The sequence below is a fragment of the Rhinolophus ferrumequinum genome, chromosome X (assembly GCF_004115265.2).
Source record: "Rhinolophus ferrumequinum isolate MPI-CBG mRhiFer1 chromosome X, mRhiFer1_v1.p, whole genome shotgun sequence".
Lineage (NCBI taxonomy): Eukaryota > Metazoa > Chordata > Mammalia > Chiroptera > Rhinolophidae > Rhinolophus > Rhinolophus ferrumequinum.
In genome coordinates this window covers 89346772-89365229 of record NC_046284.1, presented here as the reverse complement: position 1 = coordinate 89365229, position 18458 = coordinate 89346772, and the positions used below count along the sequence as shown (strand labels likewise).

Below are 18458 nucleotides of genomic sequence, written 5' to 3'. Positions count from 1 at the left end.
GTGCTGTATGCTGGGAGACCCTAATGAACAGAATAGGGATTCGAAATTGGATGAGTGAACTCCCATTTTCTCCAGATCTTTAGAGCGGACCCCTGGAACTGTTTGTTGGCCACCTTGTGATACACCGAGCAGAGCAAGGCTGGGTGTCAAAGGTACACACACACACTGCAATCCTCTTACATTCACTCTCCATGCACTCTCCAGTTTCTGTCTCCTACTCTGTGATTTGTTTTTTGACTCTGTAAGAATATTCTTTATTCAATCCAATAAAGCATAAGGTTGTAAATAATTACAGCTAAGAGCTGAAAAATGAGAACACTACATACGAAAATAAAAACTCTGATGGTAATTTAGTATAAAGCTCCTTCTCTTCCACCAGGGGGTTTGGCACCTACTGCAGCGCCCCCATTCCTTCCCTTTTTTGCATTTCCTTTAATCTATTTCCATGATAGGATCTCTTAGCTCTTTTGAAAAGACTCCTCAGAGTATATTAATCTTTCCCTGCTTAGAATGTCCTTGTTAACGGCAGTTTTAAAATAATGCAGTTTTCACTTGGGATGCTGATACCAGGTAATGTCCTACCCTTCTTTTACCTTTTGAAAGGAGAAAAGCCCTTTATAGCTTAAAATATATATATTCATTATTGTATGTCAACTGTTATTGAAAAGTAAATTTAAAAAATTAAAAAAAAAACAAAAAGTGTGTGTGTGTGTGTGCGTGTGTGTGTGTGTGTGTGTGTGTAGTTGAACCTTGAAGAACACTGGTTTGAACTGCAGGGCTCCACTTATATGTGAATTTTTTTCAATAAATACTGTAAATGTATTTTCTCTTCCTTATGATTTTCTTAATATTTTCTTTTCTGTAGCTTATTTTATTGTAAGAATACAGTATATAATACATATAACATACGAAACATGTGTTTATTGACTGTTTATGTTATTGATCGGTAAGGCTTTTGGTCAACAGTAGGCTATTAGTTAAGTTCTCGGGGAGCCAAAAGTTATACTCAGATTTTCGACTGTGTAGGGGAGTCAGTGCACCTAGCCGCCATGTTGTTCGAGGGTCAACTGTATTTTACATGAAGGTATAGGTTTACCCTGTGTTTGAAAATCAAGCCTTAATGTATAATAGCTATTGTAAATTGGACAATGACTGAGCTTGCTATGGGCCACATAGAGCTGAGCACTTCACACATATTATCTCATCTTATCTTCATAGCAAATCTATGAAAGAGGCACTGTTGTTACTCCCATTTCAAAGATGAGGAAAGTGAAGCTCAGGGAAGTTACATGTCTGAGGCGTCTCAAATGTGGAGTCAGGTTTCCCCGACAAGCATAATGGGCTCCAGAAATCTAATTACCCTGTTATTGAGCCTCTCATCTGACTTCAGTGCTTTTGAGGAGATATTGGTTCATGGTTTTACAATAACCTGAATTCCTAACACTGCAAATGAGAGATGATGTGGCAGTCCTGGAGTGTCAGAGAGACTGAGCAGAGAAGAGCATTATTAGCTGACAGCGCTCAGCTGCTGTACGTACCTTCAGGATCAGTGCAGAATTCCTACTGAGGCCACTCTCCTCAGACTGCTCTGACCAATGACAGCAGGGCAGGGGCGCCAGGACTGGGCCATTTTGCCTAACACGGGACTTCTCTGATGGGCAGTCTTTGCTCTGGCCTCCCCATCAGCCTGGCCGCGACTTTCTCAGAGCTATGCTGCATCTGAGGCTCTTCATCCCCCATCTTCCTTCCTTCCCTCTCCTTTCTCAGGGGTCAAACCTGCATCTCTTATCTCCCCACCTACTCCTGCTCCCTCTGCCTTTATCCTTTATATGCGTTTCTTCCAATACATTCTGTTACACGTCTAATTCTGTCTTGGCATCTGCTTCAGAGGACCCAAACTGACACAGGTGATGTGGTATACACAGAGACCGATTTTAGCAACTTACCCCTGAACATTTTACATATAAATAAAACAGAACTGGTTCTCGTTCTCTCTCTCTCTCTCGTTCTCTCTCTCTCTCTCTCTCTCTCTCTCTCTCTCTCTCTCTCTCTGCATATATTATTTCCTACAGGCAGATTTTTAAAACAGTTTCTAGATAGATTTTTCAATATTAGGCAATGACTCTCAAATAGACATGTTTGTATACCAAACTGGTCCACACTTAAAATCAAGATTTTTATCAATATGTTATTTTTATTGAACAGCATTGCCATAATAGTACTTTTAGTAACACTACCCATCTGCCATCTTATTTCAAATGAAAAAGCTCTTTGAGTTCACTGTTGCCAATTTGTCTTTGAATTCTTATTTAGGCCTCAGGTGGCTCCTGTTATGGGAAGTTGCAACCCCAGCAACTATTGGGTTCCCTTGGGCTTTCTGTTTGTTCAGGTCTTGGCCTTCCCGGTAGGCCTGTGCCAATTAACTGGGACAGCACAGTGTGTGGCACCAGATTTTCTTCCTTTTCTACAGTTGCTGAATTTCTTTCTGAAAACATTGTTGGCGTCAGCAGAAAACCAGGAAACTTGATTCAACTTTGGGCCTGCCTCCTGCCTGTGCCTGGCATCTGTGATGCTGGGCAGCGAAGGACCCAGCGTGTAAACAGAGTAGACCGGGACCTGGCCTCTGTGAAAGGACTTGTGGCCAAGTTGCACGGATCCATTATTCATGCCCACATGTGTGAATGCACAATGTAAAACGGGTAGCAAGATGAAGAAGAAAAGGCCTAGAGAAAGAAAAACACAGACTGCAGAGTGCTGAGAGGCAAGTCAAGAATTATACAAAGTAAGCTCACCTTATCTGAATTCTTCTCCATGAATTTTAAGGTGTACTCATCAGCACTGAGCAAAAGAAACACATAGCCATTCACATTCACTTTGGCTCCAATATACAGCTCCTCGACCTTGATATATTCTGATAGTTCACTTTTAAAGACTTCTTGTCCAGGCCTCTTAACACGCATTCTTTTCAAGAACTTCCGTAGACCTGAAACTAGTATAAAATAATATTGAATGTCAATGATAATTTTTAAAAAAAATATATAGTCACAGGATATAAAGTACAGCATAGGGAATACAGTCAATGTTATTGTAAAAGCTTTGTACGGTGTCAGACAGGTAGTAGATTTGCTGGGGTTATCACTTTGTGAGGGGTATAAATGTCTAGTCATTATGTTGTTTTTGTACACCTGAAACTAATAATAAAAAAAGAACTCTTCACCAGAATTCCCTATAGAAAAAAAGTTAATGAGTAGCCTTTATTCTTGAAAGAACCATACAACTTGTCTTCAGAGTTACTTCATTCTCAAAAACAGAACATACAACTTAGCTGTGAACTCATACTGCCTATTATTCTCAGAATGAAGGGAAGAATGAGACAATGGGTGAAGAAATGAGACTTCCTTGGTTAGTGTGCAAAGAAAAAAGTGGTATGGCATTCCAGCCTTTTCTTTCCTCTCTCTAGTCCCTTCCCAATCCAAACACTTGAATAAACACTTATCATGCCCAGCTACATGCCCAGCAGCATGTAGGGAACTGTGACATCAGGAATATACTCATCTTTAGAGCGTGTCTGAACAGTACCAGGTAGAAAATTCCTCACTTGAGTTTATTTCCACCCATGTGTGCCAGATGATGTCTTACACTTATTCTGACATGCAGATTAAGAGTAAGATGCCCCACCTCTGGAAAGGAGCTTACTTAATTGTTGGAGGCTAACAATGGGAGTCCCCTTAACTCTTTTTTCTATAGTTAAAATATCTTTGCTTCTCTTAGCAATGCCTCATATTTCTTGCTTTCCAGAATTCTCAGCATTTCATCGGCACTCTTCTGGGTATTACTTGGTTTTTGACCTCTTGGAAAACAATGAGCAGAGTTGAACATGAGGACTCCAGTAATCTTCTGATAGTGAACTGAAATCTTCAGACCTATGACTACAACCTGAGACCAGATGAGCTTGTGGGGTCAGCTTCATCACACTCCTCCTACCATATTCAGAAACCATAGGTGGTGGAAAGACTAGGCTTTGGAGTCCACCCTGCCTCCGTCATTTGCTCAGTGATCTTTACAAGTTATTTAATCTCTCTGTACCTCTCTGAATTCTCATTCGTAAAATGAGGATAAAATTTGTGGGGGCTATGAAAATGTACCTCTCAGATCACCCACTGTGGGGAATATAGGTGATGTAAGGCCCCAGCTGATATATTCTGAAGTCTATCCCCAGGTTTGTGCCAAGGTCATGCTTCCCACAGGCTGCTGCCAACAAATGACTAAGCAAGGCAGGGATACTGAGACAGGTCCATTTCTGCAATATGGTGGCTCCTCCAATTACTAACTTTGGCTCTAGGACTCCCGGCAGGTCTTAATGAAACTTTCTTAGAATTTCACTGCAGTCTAAGACCTCCCCCTTTCTTTCCTCCTTCTGTCCTTCACAGGAGTCAGACATGCACTGCAGTCTGAGGCCTCTCCTGGCATTTTCTGGCTCCTTCCACATTTTCCCTCACCAGCATCTCCCCTAATAAATCTCTTGCACATTTAATCCCATCCTGGGGTTTGCCTCTTAGAGAACCTGGACTAACAAAAACTTAACCTAGTAAAGTTCTTGTAAGGATAATAGTAGGTACTCAATCATGGCTGCTATTATTACTAGCAAGCATGTAGCTGACTACCAGCGCTCTTACTGTTTTACATATGCTGCAACTAGCTTGGCTATATCTTCCCAATTCTAGACATAGAGTTGATTTTTTGACCTTTAAGAGCATGACTTGATATTCATCCCTGTTTGTTTCATATTTTAAGATTTGATCCATTACTCAAATCACTGTGGAGCCTGATTTAATTATACGAATTATTCATTATTCATTGGTGTGCTGAGTGACTCATACCAGCTCTTAAGGGCTGACCAATTTTCAGGGAATTTCCAAGCTAGTGGTTAAACTGTTGGTTGCTTGAAATTGGAATTGGCCATGACTGGGGTATTTACACCACAGAAATTGGCAAATGGTACAAATTAGGGCCTTTAAAATATTTTTTCAGAGAGCCAATTAACCAGAACACCACTGATTATTCTTCCCAAACATGTGTCTTGAGCACAGACAAGTTTTAAACATGTTGGGACAAAGAACACAGCCTGGCAGCTCCATAATCTGGTAAGTCAAAATGAATGGCTCTCCTCAGCAAGGGCCATGGTGTCAGCACACTGTCCAGGGCACTCCATGGGCCTGGGTGCTGGAAACTTGGCAACAGCCTCAACAGATAGAAGAGCCAAAGGAAGATGGACTCTGAAGATTAAATTTGTTAATCTGGGGTTCTTGTCATTTAGTTAAGCAAAAATTTTATAAGCAGTACTATCAAGAATACAGATTCCCTCTTGTCTTGCTGGCTATGAGTGCAACTGGTAATAGCCAGACCATAATTTTGAAGCCCTTGGATTCCACAGAGGTACCTCTGAGGCCACAGAGGAAGGAGGGATAATGTCCAAAAGGAGGCATCCCAAGTCTCCCAGACCTGAGCCAACCAAAACTGTCCCACTTTTTGCATTTTATATCTGGGTTCCCATTTAGACATCTTTGTAAACTAAACTTTAGTGGTTAAAAAAGTGAAAGCTACTATCTTAGGTTATCTAGGCTATAAAATCAGATCATACTAATTTTCAAAATGAAGAGACAGTTAATTGTTCTGAGGAAATTGCTATGAGAGGTATGTCTCTTACCAGAATTCTTCTCTGTGGGTTCAAACACTGAAATTGTGTCATCACTGAGAAAATATGAAATAATAAACAGCCTGCCAATGTTGGCATATTGGTTTGTGATTAGTTTTGCTAAGAACCGGAGTACATTGCTTTCGTTGCCTTAGCTAGATGGAAGAGAAATGAAGGTTACAGCATTATACAAGTAATCTTCTCCACATTATGTATATAAAATAAAACCTGCAAAAGGTGTGCTATGGATTTATTTTTAATTTAGATACAATTGACATATAACATATTAGTTTTAGATGTACAAGATAATGATTCGATATTTGTATGCTCGTATATTGTGCAATTATCACTACAATAAGTCTCATTAACATCTGTCACCATAGTAACAAAATTGTTTTCTTGTGATGAGAACTTTTAAGATCTACTCTTAGCGACTTTCAAATATGCAATACAGTATTGTTAACTATAGTCACCATGTTGTACATTACATTCCCATGACTTACTTATAACTTACTTCTAACTTACTTATAACCATACAGATTGAAACTGGAAGTTTGTACCTCTTAACCCCCTTTACCCATTTCATCCATCTCCCCATCCCCCAGGTGTGCTATGCTTTTAAGATAGTAGGATCAACTTTCTGAAATTGAAAAAGCTCAACTATCTTCTTACTAAGGCTTTATATCTATATGCAGACGAATTTTCTTGATGTATTAAAATATCACTTATTCTTTAGATGTCCAGGGTAACACATTGGTAAAATGTATCCAAAATAAATGTCAAACACACTACTCAAACCAGCTCCACTGAATGCTTGTTCCTTTCTCACAAAGCTAATCAACAATCACAACAATCACGTCAGCAAAAAGAATAGCACCTAGCCCTCATTGCCCAAGAATGATCATGCCAGCTGGTGTGTTCCATGGGTACCTGGAGCCACCTTCCACTTTCTCATGCCCATTTCTTTTCTTCTAGCCCCACATCCTCTCCTTCCTGAGTCATTCTGCCAGTTCTCCAGTATCCTCCAACTCCCTTCAAGGAAATAATCAGCTTTTCCCTTTCAAATGCTATATTAAACATTATTTCACTTGTCATCCATATTGTAAGTAACCATTATAAGTCTGTTTTCCAAGGGCTAAGACTGCATCTTACTAACCATTATCTAATTTAACATTTTTTACATTTTAAGTACTCAATAAATGTTTGTAGAAAGTTGTTATAAGATCCATATAGATTGAAATTTGCATTTAGAATTCTATGCATGAATAGAATAATCTAGTAGGCTGAAGATGGGATCAAAGTCTAGAACCAAAATTCCCAAAGCTGATGACCTCGTCATTGAAGAAATTAATTTATGGTCTGTCAGCAGAAGCATGTTGGTGGATATCAGCTGGTGAAATGTGAGCTACGTAACAAATCCTAAACACTTGCAGAGGTCTTTGATAATCAAAATCAGTACCCCAAGGTGGCATAGAGTAAAATAAACAATGTACTTCGTCACTTCCCTGTCACAACTCTAAGAAGTAAGGTTCTTGCTTTCAAATTCTCCTATGCTAAAATTCATTCTTTCCTTGTGGTCACAGTGATTTAATTAAAAAAACAGAAAAGCAAAAACAAAGAACATTTCTGATTTGCAGAGGCATAAAGTGTTTTTCTCTGCCCCTTTCTCAGATTGTCCAAAGGAGCAGGACTGAAAAAGCATGGCGCCAAGATTCCCAGTTTGAGGCCTCATGTGAGATGAAAAGTAGCAATTTATAAGGGTAGCCCCAGTCTGGGCAGAATAACCAGATCTCCGAGGCTGTTTTCTGAGTTCCTATTTTCCCAGGCTTTAGACAGACCTCATACAGTGCAGGTTTGCAGCTATACCTTGTCAGCCATCTTCTCTGGTACATAATTGGATTTACAAGTAACAAAAAGATTTGGTAACCCTCTCTCATGAAAGATCCATAACTTTTACAGATGCCTGAAATATCACTGAAACAACTGAATGAGGTCAAATGTCAGGGCAAATGAATGTTCCTATAAATTTAGCTTCTTAGAACTTACATAAATTTATAAGTGTGTATGTTAAGTATGGATTTCTCGTGTTTAATATGCCATTTTTCACCTAATTCTAGTGTCGTGGAGAGCTCATCAATCTGGAACATAATCTGTTCAAACAAAATCTTTAGACCAGCAGTTCACAAACTTTATCGTGTATAAAAGTCACCTGGGGAGCTTGTTAAATATACAGAATACAGAGTCCCACCCCTAGAGATATGGATTCACTAGTTAGCTTACATCTCCAGAAACTTGCATTTTCAATAAGCTCCCCAAGAGATTCTAATGAAGTGGTCCCCAGCGCAAACTCTGAAAAACACTGCAAGTATCTTCAGATATTTCCTTGACTATTAAGCTAATTTATCAAACTTCTCTAAATATTCTTTATCACAATACTCCCAGTACTGTAAAAACTTTGGCATTTTCCCTGCTTCCTATTATACCACCTATTCTGCTCAATCTGGCTTTCCAGGCCATTGAGAATCAAGGTTCAAACACACACACACATACACCTATTTGTCATGACTACCTATAACTTACTCTTCTACTCAAGTCACACAAGCCACTTCATTTACTGTTCCATTTTGTGCTCATTTCCTGTTTGCAGGCCTTTCACTGGGTATCATCCCCACCCCCAGGGCACACCTTTCCTGTGCCTGTCCAGGGTCCTGTCCACCCATTTGGGCCCAATCAGTAGAGCTCTCCTTGACCATGGCTGCCCTTCCAGCTGACCACCAACTCATACCTCCTGCACAGACAATAATTTGTGGCACCCTATTTAGTACTGTATAGACTTGCATTCTTGGCTGTTTTTTTTTTTATGTGTTCATTCCCACTGTCTGAAAACAAGCGATAAATTCCTAGGTCCAGCAGCTATGTCTTAACTTTTTCTACACACAGCCCGGAGTTATCCATAATCACTGTCTTGAATTCTCTTAAATCCACTTCCATCAGGTTTGCTCTACCTAAACTGCTCTTGTCAAGGTCCACAACGATCCCCACAATGTCAATGGCAGTGGTTCATTTTTGTGTCTAACTTGACCAAGCAGCAGCAATTGGTACAAATGATCATTCCTTCTTCTGTGACACTCTTGCTTCACTTGGATTCCAGAATCATGCATTCTCTTGGTTTTGCTCCTACCTCGTTTGCTAATTTTCAGTCTCTTTTGCTGTTTCCTCCTCTTTTCCTCAACCTCTTAATTTGGGGTGTCCCGGGGATAACAAGAAATAACTTGGTATCCACTTCTCTGTGTATATTCACTCCCTTGGTGATCTCTTCTAGTCTCAAGGCTTTAAATACCATCTACACGTTGATGACTTCCAAATTTCTATCTCTAGTGTAGACCTCTCTCCCAAACTCCAAAGTCATATATCCAACTGACTACTCAGTATCTCCAGTTGCTATCTAACAGACATCTCAAACTTAACTTGTTCCAAAACTGAACTTCTGCTCTTGCCCCAAACCTACTCTACCTACATACAGTCTTTCCCATCTCAGTAGATGGCAACTCCATCTTTCTAGTTGCCCAGGCCAAAACCTTGAGATTCATCATTTACTCCTCTCTTCTTTCACACTTCATACCCAATTTGTCAGAAAATCCTATTGGTTTGTCCTTCAAAATATTTCCAGAATCTGCTATTTCTCATCACTTTCATGGCACCCACCCAGATCTAAGCCATCATCACTTTTCTGTTGGACTACTGTAGTAACCTTTTACCTGGTCTTTACTTCCACCATTGCCCTTCTACAGTCTACTCAGAACAAGGCATCTGGAGTGATTCTTTTAATATGTAAATCAGATAAAGTCACTCCTCTGTTCAGATCTCTTAATGGCTCCCCTTATCATTCAAAGTCAAAAGAATCCTTATAATGGTCTACAAGGCCCTACGTTACCTGATCCTCCCATTACCTCTCTTTATCTCTCTACTCTGCCCTTTACTCATCTGTTCTAATGGTGTCAGCCTCCTGGCTGTTCCTGGCACACCCCAAGCCTGCTCCTTGCTCAGGCCCTTTACACCAACTGTCCTTCTGCCTAAACGTGTTACCTCTCCTCAGTAAGGTCCATCCAGACCACACTATTAAAAATTGAAACAGCGGGTGCCTCTCAACCTCACACTCCCAGTTCCTCTTTATTCTTTTCATAGCAACTTACTACCATCTTTAATTTTTCCATGGTACTTAATACCTTCCATGTATTACAGAATGTACTTGTGTATTATTTTTATTGTTTATTTTCTGCCTCCCCAGTTAGAATGTAAGATCTTTGAGGGTAGGGCTTTGTGTCTGTTTTGTTCACTGATGTGTCTCAAGCCCTTAGATCAGTATTTGACATATAGCAGTACTCAGTAAACATCTGTTAACAAAGAAAATGAATGATTCACCAAGGGCTACATACCTACCAAAACCATCAAAAACAGATAAAGCTATAGTCTTACGGTTGGGAGAGATGGGAAGGCTTATTTTTATTGTGGGGAAAATTTTTTAAAGAGGAAAAAAATGACTGATGGAGTTAGCACATAGACAATATCTGAAACAAGTCAGAGATTAAGACTAAACCAAGAATTTTGGATGTTATATGGTTATGAATAGCACAAGTCTGGGATAATAGCCTTCCTAGTAGGAAGTCCACCTGCTCTTCTATCCATCATTAAGACTAGAAGGGTGAATGTTTATTCTATGTACTCACTTATTCATTCATTCCTTCCCTTATTGGACAAATATTTATTGAGCCCCAAGTATGTAGCAAGCACTATTCTAACTCTGAGGGAAGCAATGAAGCTAGTCCCTGCTCTCAAGGAGGGAGACCACAATGACATACACAAGTAATTCCCATACATTGTGATACATACAGATTCTGTGGCAAGAAAAGTGAACTCCAGAAGTCAGACTTCCCTGGATTCAAATTCCAGTTCAAGTAAATATCAGCTATGTGAGCTTGGGAAAGTTGTATAGTCTCTCTGAGCTTCAGTTTCTTCGTGTGAAGAATGGGTACAATAATATTATCTACTTTATGAAGTTGCTTTGAGGATTAAATGAGATCAAGTACTGTAAAGTAGTTAGCACATCATAACCATAAATTGCTTTTTATTATTAGTAATACTGTTATTATTAGAGGTGTGATCAGCAGAGCATTGTGGGCACACTGAGAACAAAGTAACTAATTCAGCCTGATGCAGCAAGAAAGACATTATTCTGATTCTCCCAAGTCAGATTAGACAATCTTCCCAGCAGGCCACCACAGTGAATTTTTACCCAGACAATAAAGGTCTTCATTCCCTCATATGCTTTAATTTGAAACTATTTCCTCCAATGACTCATACTAGATCACTATTAACCTCAAACAACAACTAGCACCCAGTAAATTTTTAATAGCAATACATATTACCAATATATGTCATGTACAATTGCACATACCAATTCACAGTTTATTTATTTGCATTAAGTAGCTGTTCTTTGTATGCTTTGTGAGATCATCTTCCTTAGGTTCTCAGTTTTAAAACCTTGGATTATTCAAACTCACGTATAAGTCGCCAGCTGAACGTACTAGTTACTATGGAAACAAGGTCACTGTGTGGAAACTTGAGGTAAGTGGATTCCTGACACAGAATGAGGAGTGGACAGAAAGAAATGAAATTAGAAACATCTGTGCCTGTACCACCATCCATCAGCCACGACAAAATGAAAAGAACGTGGAATGTTGTCTACACTCAGCTCTGTGGGCAAGTTGACATGGTATAGACAGAAGGACAGACTAAGGTAACTACCCACAAGGAACTGCTTTCCCCCGGGTTCTAGAAGCAACACCCTGGATCATGTTTCATTTTGTTTACTTATAAGAAACATTCCCTCTCCTTTTACAATAGGAACATTCTTTCTGCCCGCCTCTTTCAGGTTCCTGACCTTAAAAAACAGCAGTTAGTGAAAAGTATGCATCAAAAATTCTGCCCTGGCACTATACACAACAGCCAAGACATGGAAACAACCGAAATGCCCATTGGTAGATGACTGGATTAAGAAACTGTGGTACATTTATACAAAGGAGTATTACACAGCCATAAAGAAGAAAGAAATCTTACCATTTGCAACAACATGGATGGACCTAGAGAACATTATGTTAAGTGAAATAAGTCAGACAGAGAAAGACAAATAACATATGATCTCACTTATATGCAGAATCTAAAGAAAAGAATAAGTGAATGAACTAATCAGAAACAGTTTGGGAGACAAAGAGGAAAAACTGAGGGTTGCTTGATGGGCGGGGGGGTGGGGGTCAGGGGGAAGGTAAGGGGATTAGAAAACAGTCAGTAACCACAAGATGGCCACGGGGTTTTGAAAATTAATTTGGGGAATGTAATCAACAATGTTGTAACGATTTTGTAGGGTATCCAATGGACACTTGTCTCATTAGGGAGACCACCTCAGGGATGATGTAGATGCCTGATCACTGCAGTGTACACCTGAAGCTGAAGCTGAATAACCAATGTCAACTACAAGTTTGTATATATGTATATATATGTATATATGTATATATTATATGTATTTATATGTTATTATGTTATATAATACATATGTTATATAATACATACTATACAATATATATGCTATATGTATTATATGTATTTATAAGTTATACGTATATGTATATATGTATATATGTATATGTTTGTGTGTGTGTGTATATATATATATGTATATACTTACAAGAAGCGGAGTACAGCATTAGGAATAGAGACAGTGGAAATGTAATGGCTCTGTGCGATGTCAGAGGGATAGTGGATGGGGGAGAGGGGTTCACACAGTGTGAGGGATATAAATGATAAATGTCTAAGTATTAATTTGTCTTGTGCACCTGAAACTAATTAAAAAAAAAACTGGAAACAATCCAAATGTCCATCAACAAACAGATGGATAAACAAATTATGCTATATTCATATAATGGGTTATTGCTCAACAATGAAGAATGAACAACTGATACATGCAATAACTTGGAAATTTTTCAAAATAACAGTACTTACTATTTAAAAGAAGCCAGATAAAAATTTCTAACAAATGCAAACTCTCTAGTGACAGGAAGCAAACCAGTGATTGCCTGGAGGTAGAAAGGTGTGAGAGAGAGGAATTATAAAAATGCATGAGGACAGTGGAGCATGTCAGACAAAGACAGATGCAATGTGATTTCATTTATATGTGGAACCTAAAGAACAAAATAAACAAACAAAACAGAAACAAACTCATAAAAAAAAAAATTCTGCCTTGGAACCTCACTGTAAACACTGCTATCACAAGAGAGGATGATGGACTATGAGTTGGTGTCCCTCTTATGTGATTAAAATCAGTGGTTCTCAAACTATGGTGCACAATAGAAACCCTGGAGGTCTGGTGAAACAGAGCACCAGCCCCACCCCCAGGGTTTCTGCATCGGTAGGTCTGGTGTGCAGCACAAGAATTAGTATTTCTAACAAATGTGGGTGCCACATTTTCAATAGCATTGATTCTAAAACTGAAATTCTAAAACTCTAAAGTCCTTAAAAATAAAGAATTATTTCTTGAAAGACAAAGGACATCATGTCATGGCAAAGGCAGCCTTTTAGACATTCCATGCAACCTTTGTGTTTTGACCATTTTTACAGTTATAGCAAAACTATGGTTCTCTCTACTTCAAAATGTTCTACAACAGCATCTGACCCCATTAAAGTTTATCCAATTCAAAATGCCGTCTTTTTCTTCTCCTTCTCCTGGTCTGACTACATGTTCCCTTTATCACTTTTCTCGATGGGTTCTCCTGACCCTTTATTTCCCTCACACAGGACTTCAATGGTTTAGCCCGCATCCTATTGAAGCATCTGTAACATTTTCCCACCACTTAACCCCCACTCTGACTTCTTTCCCTGGGGCCTGCTCACCTTGCAAAAGCAAAAAGTAGCCATGGGCAGTGACCACACTGTATACCTGACTCAGTGGCAGATTTTTCCTCATATACAGAGGGTGCCAAAAAATGTATGCACATATTAAGAGATGTTATCTTAAACCCCTGTATACTAGGAATACTTTTGAAAGTCCATCTTTTGAAATTATATTCAGCCATGTGAGCAATCTATGGTTACTGAATTCAACTAAACTTCTCAAATTAAAATCACACTAATTGCAAGGGAAACAAACTCATAGACCCAGAGAATATTTTGATGGTCGTCAGCTAGGAGGGGGGTTGGCGGGATAGGTGAAAAAGGAAAAGGGATTAAGAAGTACAAATTGGAGGACATCACCAAAATGGCAGAGAGAGGTGAGCCTCTGTAAATCTCCCCTGGAATTTACAACTAATCGAACAACTATAACTCCACAAAGGACTCCCTGCACAGCAGACAGGCAAGATGAAGAGGCCCACTACTGAATTCACCGAAAGGTGGGTGAATCGAGCAAGCGGGGGAGGAGGGAAGGGAGCAGTGCAGGGACGAAGCCGCGCACCTAGCTCAGTACTCCGAGCTTGCTGCATCCCGGAACTAAGACAGCTGCAAGAGGGGGAAGAACTAGGACTGCTAGGGCTCTACTTATGGCCCACAGGGCTGAGGGGGCAGCATATAACACGGCTGAACCCAACGCTCACCACAGAGACCTCGGAGAAAAGCCTGAGGGAAGAAGGCTGAAAATGGTGGTTTAAGCCCTCACTGCCCAGCAGAGAATGGAAGCCTTAGGCACTGAGACTAGCCGGCCCCTCCATATCATCCCAGTCCTCGCCCCGCCCCCACCTGCCTGGTGCTAGAAGCAGAGCAGCAGCAGTGTCAGATCAAATGAACACAATATTTGCTGTTCTGAGAACTGTGGACCGAAGACACAGATTCGCAGCCCAACTAGTTCTGGAAAAGGGGATGGAGCTGTGTAAGCAGGACCTGCTATGGTGATGGTAGCCGCCGCTGCCCTGGGCCACCTCTCACAACTCACCCTGCCCCTGGCCGCACCTATCTGGCTGGATCCATGCAGGAGTAAACAGAACTGCTAAAACATACGGGCCCTGAATGTGGTGCAGGAAGAGCTTTGGAACTTCAAAACCTCTCCACATACCCACACGGACACTGCGTCCTGTGACACAGGCGAATTATAAACAGAGGAGAAGCCCGTCTCCCAGGGAATCCCCCCATTGGGTGAGAAGCTGGAATAGTGCAGAGAAAACATACCACTACTGTGTGAGAGAGAAAAAAAGGCTGCAGTCAGAGAGAAAATAAAACATTCTACCAACAAGTACTCAAAAACAAAAGAAAGACCATTTCCTATCACCTGTTGCAGAAGTCACTCCTGCAGATGTCTAGGAAGAGAAAAAATACATCAGTCATTGCCATGAATAACCAAGGGCAAGAAGACAGCTCAGAAAGAAAGTAAAAAGTCTCCAGAAAAGGAACTTAAAGACATGGAAATATGTAACTTAAATGACAGAGAACTCAAGATTGCAGTTCTGAAAAAACTCAACGAGATGCAAGAAACCACAGAGAGGCAGTTTAATTAACTCAAAAACACAATCAAAAAACAACATGAGCACTTTACAAAAGAGATTGAAATTTTAAAACAGGGCCAAATAGAATTTCTGGAGATTAAGAACTCAATAGAAGAAATTAAGAATGAAATAGCCAGCTTACGTAGTAGAGTTGACCAGATGGAGGAAAGAATCAGTGACTTTGAAGATAGAAACCTGGAAATGACACGGATGGAAGAAAGAGATTTGGGACTTAAAAGAAATGAAAGAACTCTACAAGAACTTTCTGACTCCATCAGAAAGAGCAATATAAGAATAATGGGCATACCAGAAGGAGAAGAATGAGAAGGGAACAGAGAATATATTCAAACAAATTGTCAATGAGAACTTCCCAAACTTGTGGAAAGAACTGGATCCTCGACTCCAAGAAGCAAATAAAACACCTAATTACCTCAATCCCAACAAGCCTTCTCCAAGGCACATTGTATTGAAGCTGTCTAAAATCAACGACAAAGAAAGAATCCTCAAGGCAGCCAGGGAAACAAGACAGTAACCTACAAAGGAAAGCCCATTAGATTATCATCAGAATTTTTCAGCAGAAACTCTACAAACCAGGAGGGAGTGGAAACAAATATTCAAACTATTGAAAGAGAGAAATCATGAGCCAACAATAATATACCCAGCAAAGATATCCTTCAGATATGAAGGAGGAATAAAGACCTTTCCAGACATACAGAACCTGAGGGAATTTTCTAATACACGACCTGCCCTACAAGAAATACTAAAGGAGGCTATTCAACCACCATCAACAGCGACAATTTGTGGCAAGCGAAACATAAAAAGGGAGAGAGTAAAGGCCTGAACCGGAATATGGGAATACAGAAAGTAAGCGTGCTGAAGAAAATGGAATACTATAAATATCAAACTTTCTTTTACATAAACTTAAGAGTAACCACTCAAAAAAACCCAGAACTGAAATATATACTGAAATAAAAGAAGGAACAGAGGGAAACATCATGGAATACCACCACACAGAAATAAAAGACAACAACAAAAAGGCAAAGAAACAATGTACACACAGCCTTACCAGAAAACTAAAGATACAATGACAGGAAATCCTCACATATCAGTAATCACCCTAAATGTAAATGGACTGAACTCACCAATAAAAAGGCATAGAGTAGCAGACTGAATCAAAAAACGAACCCAACCATATGCTATCTCCAAGAGACACATCCAGCTACAAGGACAAGCATAGGTTCAAAGTGAAAGGATGGAAACTGACACTCCAAGCAAATGGTATCCAGAGAAAATCAGGTGTAGCCATAATGATATTAGATGAAACAGACTTCAGGGTGAAAAAAGAAACAAGACACAAAGATGGACATTTCATAATGGTAACGGGGACTCTACAACAAGAACACGTAACACTCATCAATATTTATGCCCCCAATCAGGGAGCACCGAAATATACCAAGCAACTACTAACAGAACTAAAGGGAGAAATTCACCGAAACAAAATTATACTAGGAGACTTAAACACATCGACAGCTATGGATAGATCATCCAAACAGAAGATAAAGAACGAAATAGCAGCCCTAAATGACACATTAGATGAAATGGATATAATTGACATACATAGAGCACTTCATCCTAAAACGTCAGACTACACATTTTTTTCTAGTGTACATGGAACATACCCAAGGATACACCACACATTGTGACATAAAATCAGCCTCAGCAAATTTAAGAAGATTGAAATCATACCAAGCATATTCTCTGATCACAAGGCTTTCAAATTGGATAACAACTGCAAGAAGATAGCAGGAAAAAACACAAATACATGGAGATTAAACAACATACTTTTAAGAACAACCGTGTGAAAGAAGAAATTAGAGGAGAGATCATAAGATACATAGAAACAAATGACAATGAAAATACATCCTACCAAAATTTTTGGGATGCAGCGAAAGCACTTTTAAGAGGGAAATTTATATCATTACAGGCCTATCTCAAAAAAACAAGAAAAACCTCAAATAAATAACCTCATGTTACACCTTAAAGAACTAGAAAAAGAAGAACAAATGAAACCCAAGGTCAGCAGAAGAAAGGAAATAACAAAAATCAGAGCAGAACTAAATGAAATAGAGAACAAAAAGACAATAGTAAAAAATTAATGTGACAAAGAGCTGGTTCTTTGAAAAGGTTAACAAAATTGACAAACCCTTGGCTAGACTCACTAACATAAAAAGAGAGAAGACACTAATTAACAAAATCAGAAATGAAAAAGAGGAAGTTATCACGGACACCACAGAAATACAAAGGATCATCCAAGAATACGATGAAGGACTATATGCCACCAAATTCAATAACCTAGAAGAAATGGACAAGTTCTTAGAAACATATAGCCTTCCAAGGCTGAACCATGAAGAACTGGAAAATCTAAACAGACCGATCACCAATAACGAAATTGAATCAGTCATCCAAAACCTTCCCAAAAGCAAAAGTCCGGGACCAGATGGCTTCACTAGTGAATTCTACCAAACCTTCAAAGATAATCTAATGCCAATCCTGCTCAAACTCTTCCAAAATATTGAAGAAGAGACAGTACTCCCTAACTCATTTTATGAGGCCAACATTACCCTGATACCAACACCTGCTAAGGACAACACAAAATAATAAAACTACTGACCAATATCTCTGATGAATACAGATGCAAAAATCCTAAACAAAATTCTAGCAAATCGAATACAACAATGCATTAAAAAGATCATTCATCACGACCAAGTGGGGTTCATCCCTGGGGCACAAGGTTGGTTCAACATCCGCAAATCCATCAATGTGATACATCACAGAAAAAAAATAAAGGACAAAAATCATATGATTATATCAATTGATGCAAAAAAAGCATTTGACAAGATACAACATCCATTTATGATTAAAACACTTAATAAATTAAGTATGGAAGGAAAATACCTTAGCATAATAAAGGCCGTATATGACAAACTCTCAGCTAATCTCATAATTAATGGTGAAAAACTGAAGCCCTTTGCTTTACGTTCAGGAACACGACAGGGCTGTCCCCTATCACCTCTGCTTTACAACATAGTGTTGGAAGTCCTTGCCAGAGCAATCAGGCAAGAGACAGAAATAAAAGGCATCCACATTGGGAATGAAGAAGTTAAATTACCACTCTTTGCAGATGACATGATGCTATATATATAGAAAACCCTAAAGACTCCACCAAAAAGCTATTAGAA

At 39.4% G+C, this 18458-nt stretch overlaps 1 protein-coding gene and 1 long non-coding RNA gene across 2 annotated transcripts in view; one reads left to right on the top strand and one right to left on the bottom strand.

The window, feature by feature from the left end:
• EFHC2 (EF-hand domain containing 2) overlaps window positions 1–18458 on the bottom strand; it is a 239729-nt gene that overhangs the window by 99206 nt on the left and 122065 nt on the right. Inside the window, 2 exon segments of the mRNA XM_033122963.1 lie at window positions 2793–2983; window positions 5708–5856. Of these exon segments, the coding sequence (XP_032978854.1) occupies window positions 2793–2983; window positions 5708–5856 (340 nt within the window).
• On the top strand, window positions 437–5611 carry LOC117031973 (uncharacterized). The gene is made up of 3 exons (XR_004424665.1): window positions 437–570; window positions 2471–2782; window positions 3799–5611. It is a non-coding gene; the product is annotated as an uncharacterized LOC117031973 (long non-coding RNA).